Here is a 21126-nt window from a genome sequence, read left to right as displayed (position 1 = left end):
ACAACTAAGCTGGGATGACGCGGCCCTACAACCACCTGTGGTCTGACACTTGATGTACGCATCAAAGACCAACAAGCAGAGGACTCCCTAATTGTCCCTGGGGTTTCAGCTTGGCTTGGTCCCATTATCAGGACAGCCTACTCAACTGCTGAGCCTGCTCACCCACCTGACCCTCAGTTTGGCTTTTTACCTCTTGGCTGGACGGACTCTGGCTTCACTCTCAAAGCCTGACTCCAGCAGCTCCTTCCTGGCACTGGTCTGGTACATTACCTATCAGTGCAATTTCTCTCAGCCCTGAAATCTTTTGAACTCTGCTGTAGCCTCTTTAACTGTAAAACATATATATACACATATAGATACTGTTACTGTTACTGTTACTTGCGCCCTGTGGTATGTGATTTGAGAGTTAATGTTACTAACTGAGACTGGAATAAAAGGACCTACTATCACCTCAATCAGATTACTAAGGCAGGTGGGATTATTCGACAAACTGATGTCACTGCCCCTTGTGTATTTACTGCTATTCCACAGCCTAATTGTGGAAAGTCACAAACATGTTCATCTGTTTCTGACACGTGTGCTCACAGCCAAATCCAAACTTTGTCATATGGAATGAAACACCTTCTGCTGAGTTTGCGGATTGCTGTGGTTGAGAACGAGCCTCCACCTGAGGAAGGCCTAGAAAGACCGCTCAGAAAAGCCCCCAACACGCCTATCTTGGGTCTTTTCCCAACGCTGTCAGGGAAGGGGTAGGAGTGATAGCTTAAAAAAAAAAAGACAAAAACAAAAAAGCCGGTAAAAGAAATTCTAGAATTCCTCATAACAAAGTAAATTTGGTCATTCCCCAACCCCCAAGTTCATGTAGCAACGTGATGGCTTTTGTAATGACTTTCAAGGAGCTTTTAATGTAATTTCTGTCCTGAAAAGTAATTAGAAGCACCCAAAATAAACCAGGAACGATACATCAGGCATAAAAACACCTTGGACTCAACAGACTTGAAGAGACATACTTTAAATCAACTGTATCAAAGTTTTGACAGCCTGAGCAGCTGGGGTAAAGGTGGCTACTGCTGTGGTCTCCAAGCCACAGACAATGCCAAGTCAACCCAACATGTACTTACTATTCACTTACCCAACAAGATGTAGTCACTGAAAGGTGACACAGGTTTCTACAGAAACAGTTTGGTATGGAATGCGGGAACTCTAGTCTGACAAAGATCCAGGGGCACCCACACAGAAGTCATAAGCAGAGGAGATTCAAAGTTAGGATTGCTACAGGTATTTCTGCACCTGTAAGAAGAATGTTTGCAAGAAGAACCTTTGAGACGGCTTCGGCTAAGATTTACTATGTGTTTATTTTTGGTACCAGGGATCGAACTGGAGCCCCGATGTTTGCTAGGGTAATGAACCAGCACAACATCCTCAGCCCACGATTTTTCCCATCTATAAAATGATCGATTGCATGTGATCATTAAGCGGCAGGGGATAAAAGTAGCATTAAAAAACTCAATGCTGCTTGGAAGGGTCTAAGTGCTCAGGGAGAAAACCAACTTCTAATGGGCAAGAGGAAGGCTCCAGGAACTGCAAAACAAAGCGAAAGTGTGTCCTGGGAAGTTAACTTCTGAAGCATTCCAAATCGAAATTGACATGCCCCGGGAGGCAGGCGTACCTTTTGAATCCACAATTCTCCTAGGACTCCAAAGCATATATCTTGTTTCTTGGTGTCTTGAAAACGCCAACACCTTTGCATTAAGATCCAGGTAGAAGAACGTTTATCATAGCATTGTTCTGAGACGCCCTACACTGGAATAAAGTGCACGTCAATAGCAGAATGGATATAAGGCTGTAGCCACACAATGGAATACTAGACAATCATGGGAATTTGCAGATAATATAATAGTATTTAAAAGCCAAAACCCCACAATATGGGTCCATTCATAAAAGTTCAAACTCAAAGGAAAACTACACTACATGCATACTCATTCGGTAAAGCAATACAGTGGTTGTCACAAAAATCAGGCTAGAGATGGTAATGGGCGGAAGAACTCTTGAGAACCTGGCAATTCATTTTATTAAGATCCCTCAAACATGTACGTTCTACGCACTGTTCTGCACACGACCTAAAAACGTATATGAAACCCTACATTGCTTGCCTAAAAAAACAAAAGTCGGACAAGGATGCACCTCAGTGGAGTCAATTCCCAACACGACAAGGAAACAGGCCTTAGGAACTGTCGGGATCCTTACGCACTGGTGAACTGGCGTCCACCCTCTCTCACTTCAAGTAAAGTTTTTGGGGGCGAGGGGGCTCCGGGGAGGAACCGCCCGCTCTCCTCAGCCGGGCCAAACCCGCCCCCAGCCACCGAGGCGCGCCCACGTCAGCGGCTCCACCTTCGCCCTGCGACTCGGGGCCAGCTCGGGCGATTCAGGGCTGAGCGCAGGCTTCCGGGGGAAGGCGGCGCGCGGAGCCCACCCTCGCGCCGAGGCGCGCGGCCCCGCAACCCCACCGCGCCGAGTCCCCGCCGTGCGCGCCCCCGGCGGGCCTCTGCGGGGGCGTGGCCTCGGCACACGCTCGCTGCCGGGGGAGGACTGGGTGGTGCGCGTACCTCTTCGCGGCGGAGGAACTACCGCGCCAGTCCGTGTGACCGAACAGAGTTCATTTCCGGGGACTGCCTAGCTACTCCTCTCGGGCAGCCACCAGGCCAACCGCTCCTGAAGCCAGAGCACCGGCGTCGGCGCACGCGCAGTGCGGAGCTCCCAGGAGAGCCGCCCCAGGCTGCTGGAGAGCAACGCCACCGGCCGCCGTCGCAGGGCCCGGCTGGGGCGCGCGCCCACGCGCAGGGGGAACGGGTGTCGGGAGCGCGCCCCGCGGGGCGGAGCGAGCGTGCGCAGTGGCGCTCGGGCTTCGGCTCGCGCAGGAGGGCGTGGGCGGCCGGCTCCGGGGGCGCGCAGGGAGCGCGCGCGCGTCCCCGAGCACGGGAGGGAGGGGCCGGTGACAGTGCGGAGCTCCTGCCAGTGTCCGCGCCTCGGGAGCGGCCGGACGGAAGAGAAGGTTCGCCAGAAGCCGGTCGGCTGCCCGACCTTTCGGACTCAAAGCCGAGCTGAACGGCCGCGGCTTCTGGTTGGTCGGAGAGGCGCTGCGGCCACCTCAGGAAGATGTTTAACGTGGAGTCCGTGGAGCGGGTGGAGCTGTGCGAGAGCCTGCTCACTTGGGTACGTGCTGGGGCCAGCGGGCCGGTGGGAAAACTCCTCAACCTTCCCCCCCACCCCCCACGGACACCGGTGCTCGTCCCGAGGGGCGAGCGCCCAGGGCGACCTGCCGTCACATCCGGGGCTTGGGACGGGCGGAGCTGAGGAGCCGGTGCTGGCCGCGTCTACAGCCGCGGCCGGGTCAGGGTCAGCAGGGAGCGGCCGGGCTCGGGCAAGCTGGGCCCAGGGTCCAGGAAGAACTTGTCCTGCCCGAGCTGTTGGCTGCTGTCCGAGAGGAAACCTGCCCGGTGGGGGCTAATGATGGGGTGCAGGCGACACTGTAATTAGGACTGTTTGCCGTGCTGAGACGCTGGCGCTTCGCTCTCGAGCTCCCAGTGATCCAAAGCGTCGGTTCTGCCTGGGCGCCCGGTAGAGGCACTCGGGACCCCTGGTTATGATGCTGCTCGCCTTTGTTGTAGCGTTCAGCCAGGATAGAGCGCAGCCCCTTGGGGATGAAGCCCTGCCCATTGGAAAATAGTACATTAGAGGGTGGGTAGACAGAACATGAAGAATCACCCAGAGGCAGAACATTTGGAATGCGAGATGCATTTTTGACTGTTAGAAAGTAAACGATGTGATGCTACTTATAAAAGGGATCGAGGATAAACGATTTTAAGCCGGGGGAGGAGATTTAGGGATTAGTAATGGGACTGAAACACATTTTTTAAAAGCAACGTGAGATTCTAATTTGGAATTGATAAGGGTTAAGGTTATCGAATCTTAAAGTAAATACTTTGGATTTTAATGTCAATAGTCAGTCATGGCTTAAGCGGCCCTTTTCAATAGCTGGGCGGTTAACCCGTGTTTGTTTCTGTTTTGCATAAGATGGTTGGAAGTGCGTACGGGCATGTGCAGAGCCATGGGATAAACCAAGTATCCCACTGAGAACATTCGTGTTACTTATGGTTAAACCAGATTAACTGTCCTTTTTAGAAGAACACAGATCTATTGACAGAGGTTACTATGGCGAGTGTTAATTTTGTTTGTTTATCGGGGGAGCTGGTGGTGATTGGCCCTCCTGCGTGCTAAGTGAAGGCTCTAGTACTGTGCTCTTCACCTCCGCATTTATTCATTTTAAAGGTAAAGTGCAAATATCGAAAGAAATTCTGTTGAACAGTGTCATGGGTTAGAGGGTCCGATCTCTGGAAGTCAGCTGTCCCATTTTGTGCAGGGACACTACTGAGGAGTTTGGGAACTGTTGACTTAGGTTGGTTGTCATAATATAATTAAGGGAGAGCCTAAAGATGTGCATATGTTTGAGGTAGGATCTTGCTGTGTAGCCCATTTTGGCCTTGAACTATATGATCTTGAATATGCAGCAATCTTCCTGCCTCAGTCTCCTGAGTACTAGGATTATAAGCCTGCGTCACTACACCCAGCTTGGAGTTTTTTATAGTCTGGGTATGTCATGAATCCAGTTTTGTCCTTTGGAACATAGACTATACAGTGCAGAGTTCTACGATTTGGTTTGGTGTTAGAGCATTCTTACAATTTCAGGATGTTTGTAATAGTGCATAGTTAACATGTTCTAAGTTCTAACTTCAAACAGGAAGATAAGCGTCACTGCTGTGCTCCAGGTACAGGATGGTGATAGGTTGTACACTCACCTGAGCCTCAGCCAACTTTCAGGTTACTGTTTAAACCAGGAAGAATCAAAAAGATGGAAAGTGTTTGGGTTTGGTTTGGTTTGGTTTGGTGTAAGACAGGGTTTCATTTTGTAGCCCTGGCTATCCTAGAACTTGCACTGTAGACCAGGCTGTCCTCAAACTCACAAAGATCTACCTGCCTCTGCCTCCCAAGTACTGGGATTAAAGGCGTGTGCCACCACCTCCTGGCATGAAAAAGATGGAAAATGCTTTATACGCAGTCAGTGTATAATTTACCCCTTATCTCCTTTTCCTACCCCCTGAACCTGAAGCTATATTATCATGTGTGTGATTGTGATGTGTGAATATAGGCACAGTTGCCACCACATGCATATGGAGGTCAGGAGTCAACTTTTGGAGTTGGTTCCCTTCCATGTTTTTCCAAGCAACAAACTCAGGTTGCAAATCAGAAGACTGCTGTGGTAAGCACCCTCACCCACTGAACCATTTCAGTAGCCTTTGCTTGTTTTTACCAGTAATAATTTTATGTTTTAAATTTTTAGTATTTCTGTGTGTGGGAGTGTGCACACAGATGTATCATATCCCTTTCGTGGAAGGCATTGAATAATTTAGAGGAGTCAGTTTTTATTATTTGGGTTTGATCTGATTTACTCCTCCCCCCAGCTCTGTATTGCAACACCACTTGTCCCTCCCAAGCTCATATACTGTTTTTTTTTCTTTTTTAACCTATTGAATCCATTTAGTGTTATATATATGGATATAGGACCATCTAGTGGAGCGTGACAACCTAGGCTCTGCACCCTGAGGAAACAGACTGACCCTTCCTCCTCCAGCAGCAATGCACTGCCAGTAGCTTCTCAGAAGCATGGCCTCTTCTCATTCATTTAGAATTTTGGCCAATTTGATCTTGTGCAGATCTTGGGCATACAGCCACAGCATAGCCATTGTAGAGTCTTAAGTGTGCCATCCCTGTCATATCCAGAAAGCACTTTTTTTTTTTGCAGCAGTTCTCCACAAATTCTGATGTAGAGTCTTTGTGCCCCCTCCCCCCGCAATGATCTCTTGAGTCTTAGGAGAGGGACTGTGACACAGATGTGCCATTTAGGGTCGAACACTCCAGTTTCTATTCTCTGCACTCTTGATTAGTTGTGAGTCTCCACATTAATTGCCCCCTACTACGGAAGTAAGCTTCTCTGATGCGGGTTAAGAGCTGCACTATTCAACGGGTATAAAGATAATTGTTTAGAAGGCAGATACAATGTCCGTTTGGCAAAATAATAGTAAGCTCTCTCCTAGAGTCTGTGACCTACACAACCACGTGTTCTTGTCCCAGTTAACAGCATAAAGCATGAATTCTGGTTTCTGGAGTGACCCTTGTGTCCAACCAGTAAGCGATTGCTTAGTCCCTTAACACTGATGCCACTGTTGCACCAGTGGGCATATTTTTGCCAGTCTGTTTGTCATTGTAACTTGCAGGGTTCACATCTGGGTAAGACCGTTGATCGTACTTCTCTCCCAGCAGCCCATATAGCACCATCCAGCACTCTGAGAACTAGCCAGTACGGAGTAAGCTTCAAGGTCAACACCAGTTTGATTGCTCCACAACTTGTGACTCAAGAATGTAGTGTCTCTAGCAATAGGGTCTTACTTCCAAGTTCTGGTGGGTAACCAAGGGCAGTAACAGTAACCTGTATTGTTTTATGGACCCGTGGGATTCCCCGTGACTAGCAGCTTAAATTGGGGAACCAAATCTGGTACTGCCCAAGCCCAGCTTTTTGAACTCCGCATGAATCAGGATGAAAAGATTGCACTCTCCCTGATCTTAATTAGTTTGTTTGTTTTATGGTGCTGAATTTTAAACCTGGGGCCTTGTGTGTGTACTGTACACCTGAGTTATATAATTCCAGTCAGTTACCCAAGAAACCTGAACGCAAGAAAGAATCTAGAGGGATTGGAGAGAGAGCTCCACAGTTATAAGCATTTGTTGTTCTGGCAGAGGACCCTGATTTGTTTCCTAGAACCCACATAGTGGGTTCACAACCATCCACAGCCCTGGTTCAGGGGATCCGATAACCTCTTCTGACCTCCACAGGCACCAGGCATGCTTGTGGTACACATGCATACATTCAGGCAAAACAGTTGCAGACTTATACTTAGTCTTAAAACATATTTAAAGAGAAAGAATCTAGAATACAATCAGATAATGACATCAGACTAATGGGAAAAGAACCGTAGTTGTGGTCCACTTCTGTGACACGCCTCAGTCTTTAGATGTCCTTATCTTCACATTACTTTTTTGGGAGCCTATGAAATGCAACTAACATTTAGAATCCCTCCCATTCTGTTTTCCCACCTTTGTCTAACTCCATCCTACCAACAAATTTGATCCTCTAATGGGAGAATAAAGACATTTCTGGTGTACAAAGGTTTAACGCCCGTGGGGGAAAAGTCTGAGTAGCATGTTGCTGGCTCCTGTGGTGGTTCTCCTACATTATCACTGACCAACATCACCTGGAACCTTTATCAAACCAGTTTGTTAGGCCCTGGGGCCAGAGTTTCTAGGTCTCAGACAGGATCTGAAATTTGCATTTCTGTCACAGTCCCGGGTGATGCGTAGTTAGGAACCTCAAGACAACGTTTGAGAAACATTGTGCTAGAGCAGGTTTTAAGCTCACAGCTGTTTGATATTTTGGACTAATTGTTAGGGGCACTGTTGTGTGCATTTTAGGGTATTTAATAGAGGCATTGCTGATTATGAAATAACAGTACTTACTTCACCATTCCAGACTCTCTTAGGGAGCAAAAAATCCCTCCTGGAGAGAGCCACTGCCTAAAGTTGCTGATTCCACATGATCTCATGCTTTACTCTTCCGATGCTTTTGAGGGAGGAGGGCGGAATGTGTTCTCAGAGCTTCTTGAAATTACAAGAAAGGTTGTGGCCCTTCAGATAGAATTTGTGCTTTAACACAGTTCAATGCAGTTATAGTTCAGTTTTACTGTATTACTATCCTGAAATGTCGCAACTATAAGTTTATTTCTTAGTTGAGATCTCTGTCAGTTCTAAGAGCAGAGGGGAACATTCTCAAGCTCTCCTAAGTACCTATGTACCTGAAGGGCTAAAACAGAAAACAATTATTTAGAAGCTCCATCTTAAAAATCAAAGTGAAAATGTAGCTCTGAGTCCTGGGGTGGGTACACACAGTCTGTCAAATTACTCTTTCTTTAGAATTCCTTCCTTTGGACTGAGCATGTAGCCCAGTTTGTGGAGTACTTGCACAACGCTTGGGTTAGCAGTGTGTAACCAGATGTGGCAGTGGTGCACGCCCTTAATCTCAGCAGTCCACTTCTAATTCTCCCAATCAGGAAGCGGAGGCAGGAGGATTGGAGAGTTTAAGGTCATCGTTGTCTTCAATAGTGAGTTCCAGGCCAGCCTCAGATACATGAAACTCTGTCTCAAATAAATAAAAAAATAAAAATTAGAAAAGAAAAAAACCTATTTGCTTTATTGAATTGTTTCTTCTGATTGACCAGGGGCGATTTTGTAACCCTGAGTAGGAATGTTAACTCAGTACTAGAACACTTTCCTTGCATGGACAAGACTCTGAGTTCCATTCCCAGCCTGGGGTAGGATGTATAAGAGCTTACATTCATTCCTTAACCTTGGTAGTACTTCAGAGGGTTCCAGATGCTAAAACTAGTGCCTAGGTATATAAGGATTATTTGATGCATTTGTTAAAATAGATTAACAGAGATTAACTTGTTTGCACAGAGCTGTAATCTCAGCTACTCAGGAGGCTGAGGCAGGAGGATTACAAATTGACAGTTTGTAGAAACTACAGAGTTAGTTCAAGGCTATTGGCAAGATTCTGTTTCAGACATTTAAAAGAGGATAGGAGAGATGGTTCAGCAGTTAGGAGCACTGACTGTTCTCGTAGAGGACCTAGGTTCAATTTCCAGCACCTACATGGTGGTTTACAGTTGTCTATAATTCCAGTTCTAGGAGATATGATGGCCTCTGAGGGCACTGCATGCACACAGTACACATACAAGTGTGCAAAACACTCCTAGAGAGAGGTGGGGTGGAGAAGGAAAGAGAGAAAGAGAAAGAAAGAGATAAAAAAAGAAAGAGAAATCTCAGAATTTGAAAAGATGTAGAGATATAGCTGAGTAGTAGAGCTATACCTAGCATTTGCAAGGTTCAATCCTCCAGCAACATTTGTGTGCATGTGCGCGCGCGCGCGCGCACACACACACACACACACACACACACACACTGTGGGGGAATGACAGAAAAAGAGAGAAGAAATTCTAGCTTTCTAAACACATCATACAGGATTCATTTGGTGGAGCTAAGAAATGTGTTTCCAAAATGAAAACTTCCCAGGTGTGTAGCATGGATTCTAGTTGATTTTAATAATAAAACACAGAGTAAGATATAGAAAAGATCAGAGAAGCAGAGAGGCCAGAACTAGAGAGTTCTTTTACCTCTACCAGTGCTCAGACAGAAGGAGTGATCCTGTCCTCAGACTGCATCTCCAGACTCCATCTTTCTCCAACAAACCTCAGACTGCACTAGCTCTTGTCTCCTCCTGCCCCGCCCCCATTTTATATTCCTCTTTCAGCCCAGCCATATCACTCCTGTCTCCACCTCCTTAGTGCTGGGATTAAAAGCATGGGATTCCCAAGTGCTGGAATCACCTTTGCATAAACTATGTTTTTCTTAAACTGATTGAATCTTTTGTAGCCCAGCGTGGCCTTAAACTAACAGAGATCCCAAATCCTGGGATTAAATGTATGTGTACCCACTGTCTGCCTCTAGTTGGTTAGCTCTGCACTCTGATCATCAGGCAAGCTTTATTTGTTAAAAACATAAAATATTACTACACAGATGACTATCATGTACACCTAGACTTGGAAACTGCTAATATAAATACCCCCCCTATAACATGAGGGCCTGCTTGTGGCCCTGGCCGCCTGGCTAGCTTAGCCCTGAAATAATCACACAGAAACTATTCATTAAAACACTGCTTGGCACATTTGCTCAGGCTTTTTGTTAACTCTTATAACTTATATTAACCCATTATTTTTATCTATGTTAGCCACATGGCTCAGTACCTTTTTCAGTGGGGCAGGTCACATACTGCTTCTTCAGTGTCTGGACAGGACTGTGGAGGAATGGACTTCCTCCTTCCCAGAATACTCCTGTTTTCCTTGCCCTGCCTCTACTTCCTGTCTGGTTGTCCCGCCTGGCTACTGACCAATCAGCGTCTATTTAAACCATAATTGACAGAATACAGAATTGTCCCCCCCCAATCTTTATATGGAAAAAAAACCTGATATTAAAAGAGATTAGGTAAAATATCCCAGGCTATATGATAAATTAGTAGTAAAATTAAGGATTGGAATTGATTCATGACATTCCAAGCAGTGTTCACTGAACTTAATCAGTAAGCCCCTTATTTTGAGATGTTGTACCAAGCGATTAAGACGTAATATGTGCCAGCACTCGGGAGGCAGAGGCAGGCGGATCTCTGTGAGTTCGAGACCAGCCTGGTCTACAAGAGCTAATTCCAGGACAGGCTCCAAAACCACAGAGAAACCCTGTCTCGAAAAACCAAAAAAAAAAGAGATGTAATATGTGATTGTCAGTTTCATCTCTTTTTTTTCCATGTATAAACCTACAAAAAGAGATAGCTTTTAAATGGACCATTAATTTAGCACCTAGAAAATTAAAATGGGTACTATTTTTTTTTAATGTACCAGCGTGGAGGCAGTTGCGGGTGGAATAAAGTTTAAAATCAGACCTGAGATGTTGGTTTATTTGTTCCTGTTACTCATTTTCTGGTCATCCTCTCCCACAGATCCTCACTATATTTCAGGGCTGGCATTGAACTTAGAATCAATCCTCTCGCGTCACCCTCCTCAGTAACTGGAACTAAAAGTGTATGCTGCCATGCTTGGCTTATTTGCTAACTCTTTTAAAATCCAAACTCTGTATTTAAGTTAGGACCTTCTTATCTCCCAAAATTATGTCTGACTAAAAACTGCTTCCTATAAGTAGTGACAAATCCCTCTGCTTCTGCTGCCATAACCATCTTCATCTGAATGACTCCTGCCCTATATAAAATAGGAAGTTATTACTGCACTGTTAATAGTTCTCCCAGCACTTGGGAGTAGAGGCAGGAGAATCAGGAGCTCAAGGTCACCATGACCTGATACATAATGAATTGAAGGTTAGCCTGGGCTACATGAGACCCCGACATTATTGATAGTACGGCACAGAGAAGCAGATAGATATACCCATTTTTAGTTGCAGTTTACTGCTTCATGGCTTATATAGCAATGTGTATTTTAAAAAATTTAAAAATGAATATTCATTTAACTTGACAATTTTTTTCCTAACCCAATAAATAAAAAGAAGGGTGCTCACCTGGGTGTTATCTCAGTATTTCTGTTGTTGCTCTCTAGTTTAGCCTCATCAGTGTTAAAGGAATGCCACAGCAGGCTTTCATGCCTCTTTCCCTCCAGCATTTCCTTCATATTACATCAGTTTGGTTTGTACAGTTTGGGTCTCACTTTCTTGCTTCAAATCATTTTCTTACAAATTATCATTACTCTTAAGATAATTACAGATGTGGTTTATCGAGTCTTGCCTAAAGATCCTTCTTTCTTTAGTTCTTCATGTGTTTTATATACCCTTTTTTCCTTTCTTCCCATAATTTCCACCTGTCTATACCAGGCTTCTTTTCATTCCTACAACATATCTTCTCAATGGAAATCTGTGTCCATACATCCCACAATATTTCCACCAAATTAAAAGATCTGTATCAGGATGTCCTTCATCTCTTTATCCTCATTGACTTACTTCCTTTTAAACCCGGGTTTGTCAGTGGCTGATAACTGTTGGCTGTAGTTCTTTTTTGGTCTCAGGTGGCCTTGATCCCCTGAATTTCTGCCTCTACTTTCCAAGTCCTAGAATTACAGGTGTGTGCCCTTAGGCCCTTCTTGGGTTCATTTCTTAAATTTCTCTTAATCAGTACAAAGTTAGTTGTGATTCAGTATATATTTGAAACTGGAATGAGTTGAATATCCAACCTAATGGTGATAAATATGAATTCTGTATCCATATAAAAATATTTTTGCCTTTGAGTATCAGAAGTCTCAACCTGACTAGGCTTAAAAGATAAATTCTTTATAATAGGAGATCTCACATTTTTAAGTTCAGTGGTTAAAATTTATCAAAATTTATCTCAAATACTTAGTTCTTTGAATCCTTCCTCTCTGTCTTCTGTTGTCCATTACATAACCTTTAAGACTTATTTCTGGGTGATGAGATGGCTCAGTCAATAAAGGTGTCTGTTACCAAGCCTCATGATCTGCAGTCAGTCTGTGGACCCACCTGGTCCCACAAGTCGTGCTCTGCCTGCCACATGTTTACTGTGACACACACCTGCCCTCACACATGCACATTGGTCCATACTGTTTTGGCCCTTATTAGGCTTGAGTCAGTCATCACTGTTAGAGGGGCTGAAGTCACCATCATCTTCTTGGACTGTCGTCTGTGAGTAGTGTGATGAGGGTTGGCCAGTATCTACTACAGTTTTTCTTTTGCTTATATAGGGAAAATTATGATTATTAAAATTTTTATCTCATTATGAAATAATCATACACACATGTGCATGCACAATACAGACACATACACACACAAACCCTAAGAAATCTTAATATAGTTAACCATTGGCTCTTTTCTTCCTTCAGATCCAGACCTTTAATGTGGATACACCATGTCAGACCGTGGAAGATTTAACGAATGGGGTGGTGATGTCCCAGGTTCTTCAAAAGATGTAAGAATAAATTGCTTGTCTTTTTTTATGGTCTTACATATAAGCCTTTCTTGAATTGAAAAGGATTAAAAAAGTTAAAGTGTGAGATTTGGTTTTCTGTCTGTCTGTCTGTCTGTCTTTCTTTCTTTTGGTTTTCTGTCTTTGACAGAATATCTTAGATGATCTATTCATATGAAAGGTTTGTTTTTGGTTTATAGTTTTGGGTATTTCAGTCATTGCTCTTGGGCCTCTGACAGGGCAATACCATGTTGCGAGCATTGGCAGAAGAATCAGCTTCCCTCACAGAAATCAAGAAGCAAATCGGGCTGGAGCGATGGTTTAGTGCTTAAAAGCACTTGTTTCTGCTGAGGCTCCCATGTGGTGACTCACAGCCATTCGTAACTCCAGGTCCAGGGGATCCAGTGCCCCTTCTGGCCTCCGGGCACCAGGCATGCATATAGTACACATACATAAATTCAAACAAAACATATGATGATAAAGTACATTTTAAAAGAAGAAACAAGACAGGATGTCGTAGAGGCCCAATGAAGTTCCTTCAAGGGTGAGCCTTCAGTAATCTAGCTTCCTCTTACAGAGGCCTTACTTCATAAAGCATCCACCATCTTAACAGTACAAGTCACAAGCCACCATGCACCTTTGGGGATCATTACAATTCTGAACTATAACAAAAAGATTATATAAACTTGAGTTGCATGTGGAATGACAACTATAAGCAACAATGAGAATTTGTTGGCATGTACTTAGGTATAGATTGGCAGCAAGTTTAGTTAGGGCAGTGGTTGTTATTCTAATTGAGGTTGATAACCAGATTTTGCCATTATAGGACAACTTGAGAATGCTGTCTCTGGTAGAATACCACTCTAATCTTAGCACTGAGCTCTTCCCTGACCAACAGTGTGATATAGCAATTGTCGTACATTTTTTGTTCCCTTTACTTTCTGTATTATTATACTCTGAACTATGTAGTACCTTATGTGTATTTGATTATGACCTCCTCTGTCCTGGAAACACACTATCTACATTTGTTAAAATCTATGAAGAGCCAGAAAGCTTATTTTCTTTCTTGCATCCTAGCAACTAAGATACATAATTTTTTATTGAATTGTATGAAATTTACCATTCTTTACAGTTTCTTTTTGTTTGTTTATTTTGTTTTGCTTTTTGAGACAAGATTTCTCTGTATAGCCCTGGCTATCCTGGAACTCGCTCAGTAGACCAGGCTGGCCTCGAACCCAGAGATCTGTCTGCCTCTGCCTCCCAAGTGCTGGAATTAAAGGTGTGAACCTTCACTTCCTGGCTCATTCTTATCAGTTTCAAAGAATCAGATATCAGTAACTTTCTCAGATTCAATCTGTTATTGTGGGTGCTTGTGACTGAAAGAATGAAATGTTTATTTGAGGTATGTGCAACTTTTATCTGCTTCTTTTTTGCTGCTTACTTTGAAAGCACAGTGATAGAAAAATCACTATCAACTTTTTTGATATAGGATTTTTTTTTTTAAAGACAAGGTTTTGCTATGTAACCCTGGCTGACCTGGAACTTGCTATATAGACTAGGTTGCCTGGAATTCTGCTTCCTGAATGCTAGGAATAAAGATATGCCCATCATGCCTGGTCCTGGGATTTTTTTTTTTATTTAGAATATTATGTGTGACTTGGGTTTGGCATAATTTTTAGATGATTTTATACTTTGAAGCTCTGAGTACTTTTCAGTTTATAACAAAAGATTTATGTATGACTATGTGGGATTTTTCTCTAGTTCTGTTGAAACTCAGTGTAATCTTTAAATACATGCTTGATATGTCTACCTTCCTGTAATTGAAATGATTTGTACATGTGAGAAGTAGCTAAAAGGTTTCAGAAAACCTTCTTTGTGTGTTTAGAATGGGTACATATGTTTGAAAAATACAGTTTTTACTTTCCTCCATAATTTAGCATGCATACATCTTTTTTCATGCCATAGACAACCCTTTTTTCTTTTCTTTTTTTAATGGAACTCAGAATGGTTCGTTTGAAACCTGGACAGCCCTGCTTCTAGTTATTAAAAAAATATAGCAGTAGAATTAGAATTGAGCTGGCGATGGTGGCACACACCTTTAATCCCAGCACTCGGGAGGCAGAGACATGTGGATCTCCGTGAGTTCTAGGCCAGCATAGTCTACAAGAGCTAGTTCCAGGACAGGCTCCAGTGGCACAGGGAAACCCTGTCTCGAAAAACCAAAAATAATAAAAAAATAAAAAATTAGAATTTGATGGTTTCTTCTGTGAAACTTGTGATTTGTTTACTCGTTTGTTTTGTTTGAAACAGGATACCTTTTTTTAAAAATATTTATTTATTTATTATGTTTACAATATTCTGTGTGTATGCCTGCAGGCACCAGACCCCATTACAGATGGTTGTGAGCCACCATGTGGTTGCTGGGAATTGAACTCAGGACCTTTGGAAGAGCAGGCACTGCTCTTAACCTCTGAGCCATCTCTCCAGCCCAGGATATCTTTTCTTTAAATAGCCTCAGCAGTCCTGGAATTTGATATACAGGTCAGGCTGGCCTTGAACTCCAGAGATCTGCCAGCCTCTCCTTCCTGGGTGCTGGAATTAAAAACCGTGCCACCATACCTGGCAAAACCTGTGGTTCTTGATGTGCCTACATGCAAATGCTTAGGAACAGTTAATACTTTGCCCTGATCTGAATTTAAATTCCTTTTGCCTTTTATTTCTATTTTATTTTCATTGTGCATACCCTTCCTTGTGTAGTGCAGTGTGACGCACATACTAATGTGTCCCTGCCTGCATCCCTTTTGTCCTGTTCTCAGTGCTGCCCCATTATTCCATAGACAGTTTTACTTGTGCTTTCATACACCGTGTACTTGACTTTATTATGTGTCAATGTAAAGTTTAGGAACCAAAGAAAAGAAATATATTTAATTGTCTTTCTGATGTTGACTTAATTCATTTTCTCTAGTTGCGTCTATTTGCTATAAAGGTTATGACTCCATTATCTTTATGTTGAAAAACAATTCCATTGTATAAATACACCACACTTTCTTTTTTTTTTTTAGATATTGCAAGTTTAATTTTTTTCTTTTATTTTTTAGGTCATAATATAATGACATCCTTTTCTCTTTCAAATCCTACCTCCAAACCTTCCCATAAATGCCTCCTTGTTCTTTTTCAAATAAATAGCCTTTTTCGTTAATGTTCTTACATTCACACACACAGATACACACATATACACGCATATCTATATTCATCTTGCTCAGTCTGTATAATGGTACTTGTGTATATGTTTTCAGGACTGTCCTTTTGTGATTGGGTAACCATTTTATGTATAGCACATTTTTTTTTTTACCAAGGTTGGTTCTATATAACTTAGCTATTTTGAGTAGTGTTGTAATAAGCATTGATATAAAATTATCTCTGTGATGTATTGATATGAGTTCTTTGGGTAAATCCCTAGGGTACTATGTCTGGTCATATGGGAGACCTATTTTTAGGTTTTTGGGAAACCTGTGTGCTGATTTTAATAGTGACTATACTAGTTTACCCACCAGCAATGTGTAAAGGTTACCTTTTGTCCATATCTTTGCCAGCATTTGTTATTTTTCTTTTTATTTAAGGTTTATTTTCTTTATGCCCACGTGTGTGGGGGGGGGGTGGATACAGATACCTAGAAGCAGGCATCAGGTCCTTTGAAGCTGGAGAAATAGGTTTAACTCCACATCTGCCTGATAGGGATGCTGGAATGCAAACCCTGATAAAGCAGTAAGTATTCTGAACTGCTGAATCATATCACTAGCTCAGTTTTCTTTTTAAATTTTTTTCAACAAAATTTTATCTTAATTTAAATTACAAAGACTGCTAGATTTTTTAATAAATTCATTTTTCCTCATGAGAATTAAGATACTTCTATGACATTAATAAATTAACAACTGTATACTTCTCACCTTTTAATAATTCATTTTGTGCGTGTGTGTGTGTGTGTGTGTGTGTGTGTGTGTGTGTATGCAGTGTGTCACATATATAGCATAGTGCACATGTAGAAGTCAGAGGGCAGCTTTGGGGAGTCTGTTCTCTCCTATCTTGAACTCTGGTTGTCAGACTTCTATACCAAACACTTTATTAACTGAGCCTGCTCATTGGCCCTCCCACATTTTTTACTTTTAAAGTGTTAAAAAAAATCAGATAACTGTTTTAAGTAAAATTCAGCCTTTATAAAACAAGAAGAAACTACTTCCAGCGTAACCATTTGAGTGTGTTAAATGATCATACTTAAAATGCAACTGTTGAACTTGGTGTTTACAGTGGCTTGTTTAAAGACAAACCAGAAGGTCTGACCTGCCTTCAGCTCTCATACGTTAGTAACATGCAGTGTTTTCTTTGGCACCCCACACGCCCACATCTTCCTGATGAACGCCTTTAATGCCACCCCACGATTGCCAAGGTGGAAGCTGTTTGTTGTCTGACATTCTAAGAACTGGCTTGGCAAGGAGACGTTCCTTCCATTTCGTTGTAATAACTGTTTTCACACTAAATCCAAACACACAGCACTAGACCACAAACTCTAGAATGCTTATCTCTGTCTAGCCTACCTAAGGGATTATTTCAAGATCAGAGTAATTTTTCTATTTCTATTAGAATCATGAGTTATTTTACACAGGTTCTAGTAAAGACAGCCTCACAAAAATTTTTAGGCTTCATTTAAAGTAAACAAAATGAAATATGTCTGTGTTTTCTAGAGTAGGTTTTCTGACTTGTGCTCCTTGAAGGGGTCCTCAAGTCTTGCTAAACCATCTGTTGGAAGGCTTGTTTTACTGGCCAATGAGTATTTAGTTAGATAATATAGCAAAAATAATTATATAGATGTCTTAATTGCTATGTTTAATTGACACTGGCATACTCTGAGTCATTACTTGTGATCTGCATGTCACCAAAATAGTCAGATATTATTCTAATAACTTTATATAGATACATGTAACACAAATTCTAATTGTTCTTACTAATAAAAACCTAGAATCAGATATTAGGGGTGAAAACTGAGAGAACAGAGAAGCAGTGCAGCCAGCCACTAGAGAGACCTTTTGGTTCTCAGACCAAAAGGGCTATCCTGTCCTTAGACTGCACTGAGCTCTTATCTCCTCCCACCTTATTTTCCTCTCTCCGCTCAGCCATATCATGCCTGTCTCCACCTCCATAGTGCAGGGATTAAAGGCAGGGGATCCCAAGTGCTGAGATCACCTTTGTGTGAGCTCTGTTTCTCTTTTAGACTGGATCAGGTTTATGTAGCCCAGGGTATCCTTAAACTAACCCTGTCTTGAAAAAAAGTAAAATTAACAGATACCCTTCAACATATACAGTTTCACAGATCTCAACAAAATCACATGTCAAAAAAGTTCTAGAAAGCCGTGAAAAGCAAATACATATTTTCTTTAGTACCTTGTGAAACCACATTGTGATGAAGTTGCTAAGTTTCAGTATCAAATTAATTTTCACATCGGTTTTATCTGCTTTGAAAGCTCACACCATGGACTTCAGATCTCCAGCAGAGTTCCATACACACCATTTCCTTCAGCCAACTCAGGCACTATCTTAAAAGATGTTAGGTGTATGCTGCATGCCATATCGTGTGGTGTCTTCACCAAAGAGGGCCATGTGTATCTAGGTGTTGCCTGCTATGATCAATACCCTCTTCTGTACATTACTCTCATCCATCCCTTGGCCTTCAGGAACACAGTTACATTCAGAATTCTAAAGCTAGTAGAGTCTTTGAATTCTGAAATGATGCAAAGAGCAGGGAAAGCCACAGCGAGGGCTCTAGTGTGCAGTCTGACCTGGCCTGGAAAACCACTGGCTCAGCAGCTCAGCAGATCATCAGTGATGTCCTTCAGGAAACAGAACTCCTGCTGTTAAATAACTATCCATAAAGGCTGAGTTTGGATTGAGGCTTGTAGGTGTTCATTGTATATGGGCATTTTGTTGCACTGGTCTCGCCAATTCCTGATCCGTTTAAGTAGGTCTTTTTCTTCCACCCTGTAGAACTACTTGTCCATGGTCCTGTTCTGAAATTTACCAAAGAATTAGATGAGAGGTTTGGGTCTTAAGGATGTCCAAGATAGACTGCATCTTTTTTTTTTTTTTTTTTTTGGTTTTTTCGAGACAGGGTTTCTTTGTGGCTTTGGAGCCTGTCCTGGAACTAGCTCTGTAGACCAGGCTGGTCTCGAACTCACAGAGATTCGCCTGCCTCTGCCTCCCGATTGCTGGGATTAAAGGCGTGCGCCACCACCGCCCGAGACTGCATCTTTTTGAGGTTGGCCATGAATACTTTGAAAATACAAAATGTCTCAAGCTAGATAGTATAACTTTTGTGTTATAGTGTTGTCATTGACTTGAGGTGCTCAGATTTATTACTAAATGTCATCTAATTATGAAGTTGTGTCTTATGTCCACCAAGAAGCTTCAGTGACTCTTGCTCTGTCACATTTTATAAATGAAATAATTTCTCATAGTCACTGAAAACTCTTATCATAACACTGTCCCAGAACACTAAGAAATGTATCTTAAGTAAGTCTTTGAATGTAACAAATACATTCGAATTCATGTCAGATGTTGGCATTTCAGCATATCTGAAGAAATCAGAACTGTTCTAAACACACACACACACACACACACACACACACACACATATTTGCATTTTTCTTAACCCACAGTTTAGAGCTTTTGTGGAGATTATTCTTCCAGTACCATGAACAAAGTACTCTGATGGGGACAGATTATTTAGCAGTAGGATTTATTTTACCATTTTATCTTCTGAAAAAAATTGACCGTTGTCTTTCTGCCTGCTAAGTTCATGAGCTGTGGGTCAGCTGCCAGGCTGCTGGGCAGGCTGCTGCTCCATAGCTCCTAAGCAAGTTGAGCTGCTGCTTCTGCTGTGGTTCTTACTGTTTCTTTCTTCCTCTGGAACAGAGCAAATGTATATAACAACAAGCTAGAAAGACTCCCGAAGTGGGAGGAGTTTCCAGAGGGGTGCCCCTAAGGTTTTTTTTAAATACCATACGAAATTTCTTACATAGAAACTTATGTAGCCTTTTTTGTGTACCAGCCCTCAATGTCTCTTTTTAAACAACCTTGATTTCCTTCTAGCTTCTTGTCATATCTGTTGGAGATTCCTTTCTTTTTTTTCTCATCATGTTTGCTGTGTCTAATAGGAAGGCTACTGATTTTTGTGTTGATTTTATTGTCTACCACTTTGCTGAAAGTGTTTATTAGATCACTTTTCTCTTAGAATCTTTAGTGTATTGTGTGTAGAATCACATCATGTACAAAAAAAAGTCCAATCCCTAGACAAAGAACTATAGCCAACTAAAGAATGCTGCAAGCAGGAGAAATAGTCTCCCTAAGGATGAGTCCCTGACTGGTTGTCTATTACCAAAGTGGTCAGTCCTGAAATCGTAGCCATACAAGTACTCAAGGCCACCCTGGAACTCGCCCTAAACAAACAAACAAACCATCTTTTTAAAGAAGTAGAATCAAAATATGATTCCTGTTGGAGTCATATGAATGTGTATGGGTTTGTAAAGAATATTACATTATTTAAATATTTCTAGCAATAGAAATTAAATTAATTTCTTTTGTTGTTGTTGTTAGTTGAAAGCATTTGGATATAAGAAGACAATATATTTTTGGAACTATGTTAAGAATTAAAACTAATGTTCCTTTCCTTCATCTGACCTGTTACAAGAGTAAGTACAGGCAAATAAATCCACTGCTGGTTAAGGAGATGGTTTTAACAGTTATCAAGGCATAGGTGCATAATTTGTTATTTGTGGAAAACATTCCCAGTGAGATTATTTAGTTATTTACATGCAATATAAACCCATAATCCTTAAAAGAGTTGTGAAAAAAATGCCTTTATGCTGTTTGTTCCTACCTAAGACCATTAATTAGGGAATACTTAGAAATTTTTTGGAATTACACATTGCTTAAGCAAAATTCACAGCTAGAGGTGTTAATCCTACCAATCGGAAATAAGACCACTACCACGGTTTAAAGCCAAATTTGAAGTAGGGCTTAATTAAATACTGGCCAAGTAGCTGGGAATTCTACCCACATTTCCTGGAAATGGCCCCGAATCAGTGTTTACAACAGTTTAAGTATTTCCCATCAGGCTCAGTCGCAAGAAAGCATGCATCCTGACGTACTTCTAGCCTACATCCAATTTGGGCAAGCGTACCTCCTGATGTATGTCCTGCCTGTGAACCTCCTGCCCACGTGTGATCAAGCACATCCAGTGCAGATGGGTCAAGCAGACTTGTTTAGGGGAGTGAAAGACATGTGGTCTGTTATCTTCCATAAACGATAGCATTTCCTTTAGCATTTCAGGAACTGTCTGTCCTTGGGCAAGGGGCTTGTAGATCAGAGGCATTTTTTAA

At 42.2% G+C, this 21126-nt stretch overlaps 2 protein-coding genes across 3 annotated transcripts in view; one reads left to right on the top strand and one right to left on the bottom strand.

Moving 5' to 3' along the window:
• Positions 1-2469, bottom strand: part of Rnf170 (ring finger protein 170) — a 37743-nt gene extending 35274 nt beyond the window's left edge. The window contains exons 1-2 of the mRNA XM_026786858.1: positions 2185-2469; positions 1670-1803 (exon numbers count right to left, since the gene is read on the bottom strand). The gene's annotated coding sequence lies outside the window, so the exon portion shown is untranslated. The remainder of the gene's footprint in view (positions 1-1669; positions 1804-2184) is intronic.
• A 475-nt stretch (positions 2470-2944) lies between these two features.
• The window catches only part of Hook3 (hook microtubule tethering protein 3), an 84582-nt gene continuing 66400 nt past the window's right edge, over positions 2945-21126 (top strand). For both annotated transcript variants that reach the window (XM_005362470.3, XM_013352022.2), the window contains exons 1-2: positions 2945-3213; positions 12615-12700. In XM_005362470.3, the coding sequence (XP_005362527.1) occupies positions 3157-3213; positions 12615-12700 (143 nt within the window). In that variant the 5' untranslated portion in view covers positions 2945-3156. The remainder of the gene's footprint in view (positions 3214-12614; positions 12701-21126) is intronic.

This window comes from Microtus ochrogaster, linkage group LG7_11 (genome assembly GCF_000317375.1).
Source record: "Microtus ochrogaster isolate Prairie Vole_2 linkage group LG7_11, MicOch1.0, whole genome shotgun sequence".
Taxonomy (NCBI): Eukaryota; Metazoa; Chordata; class Mammalia; order Rodentia; family Cricetidae; genus Microtus; species Microtus ochrogaster.
Note: the sequence above shows the minus strand (reverse complement) of the source record. Positions and strands in the feature narration are given on the sequence as shown.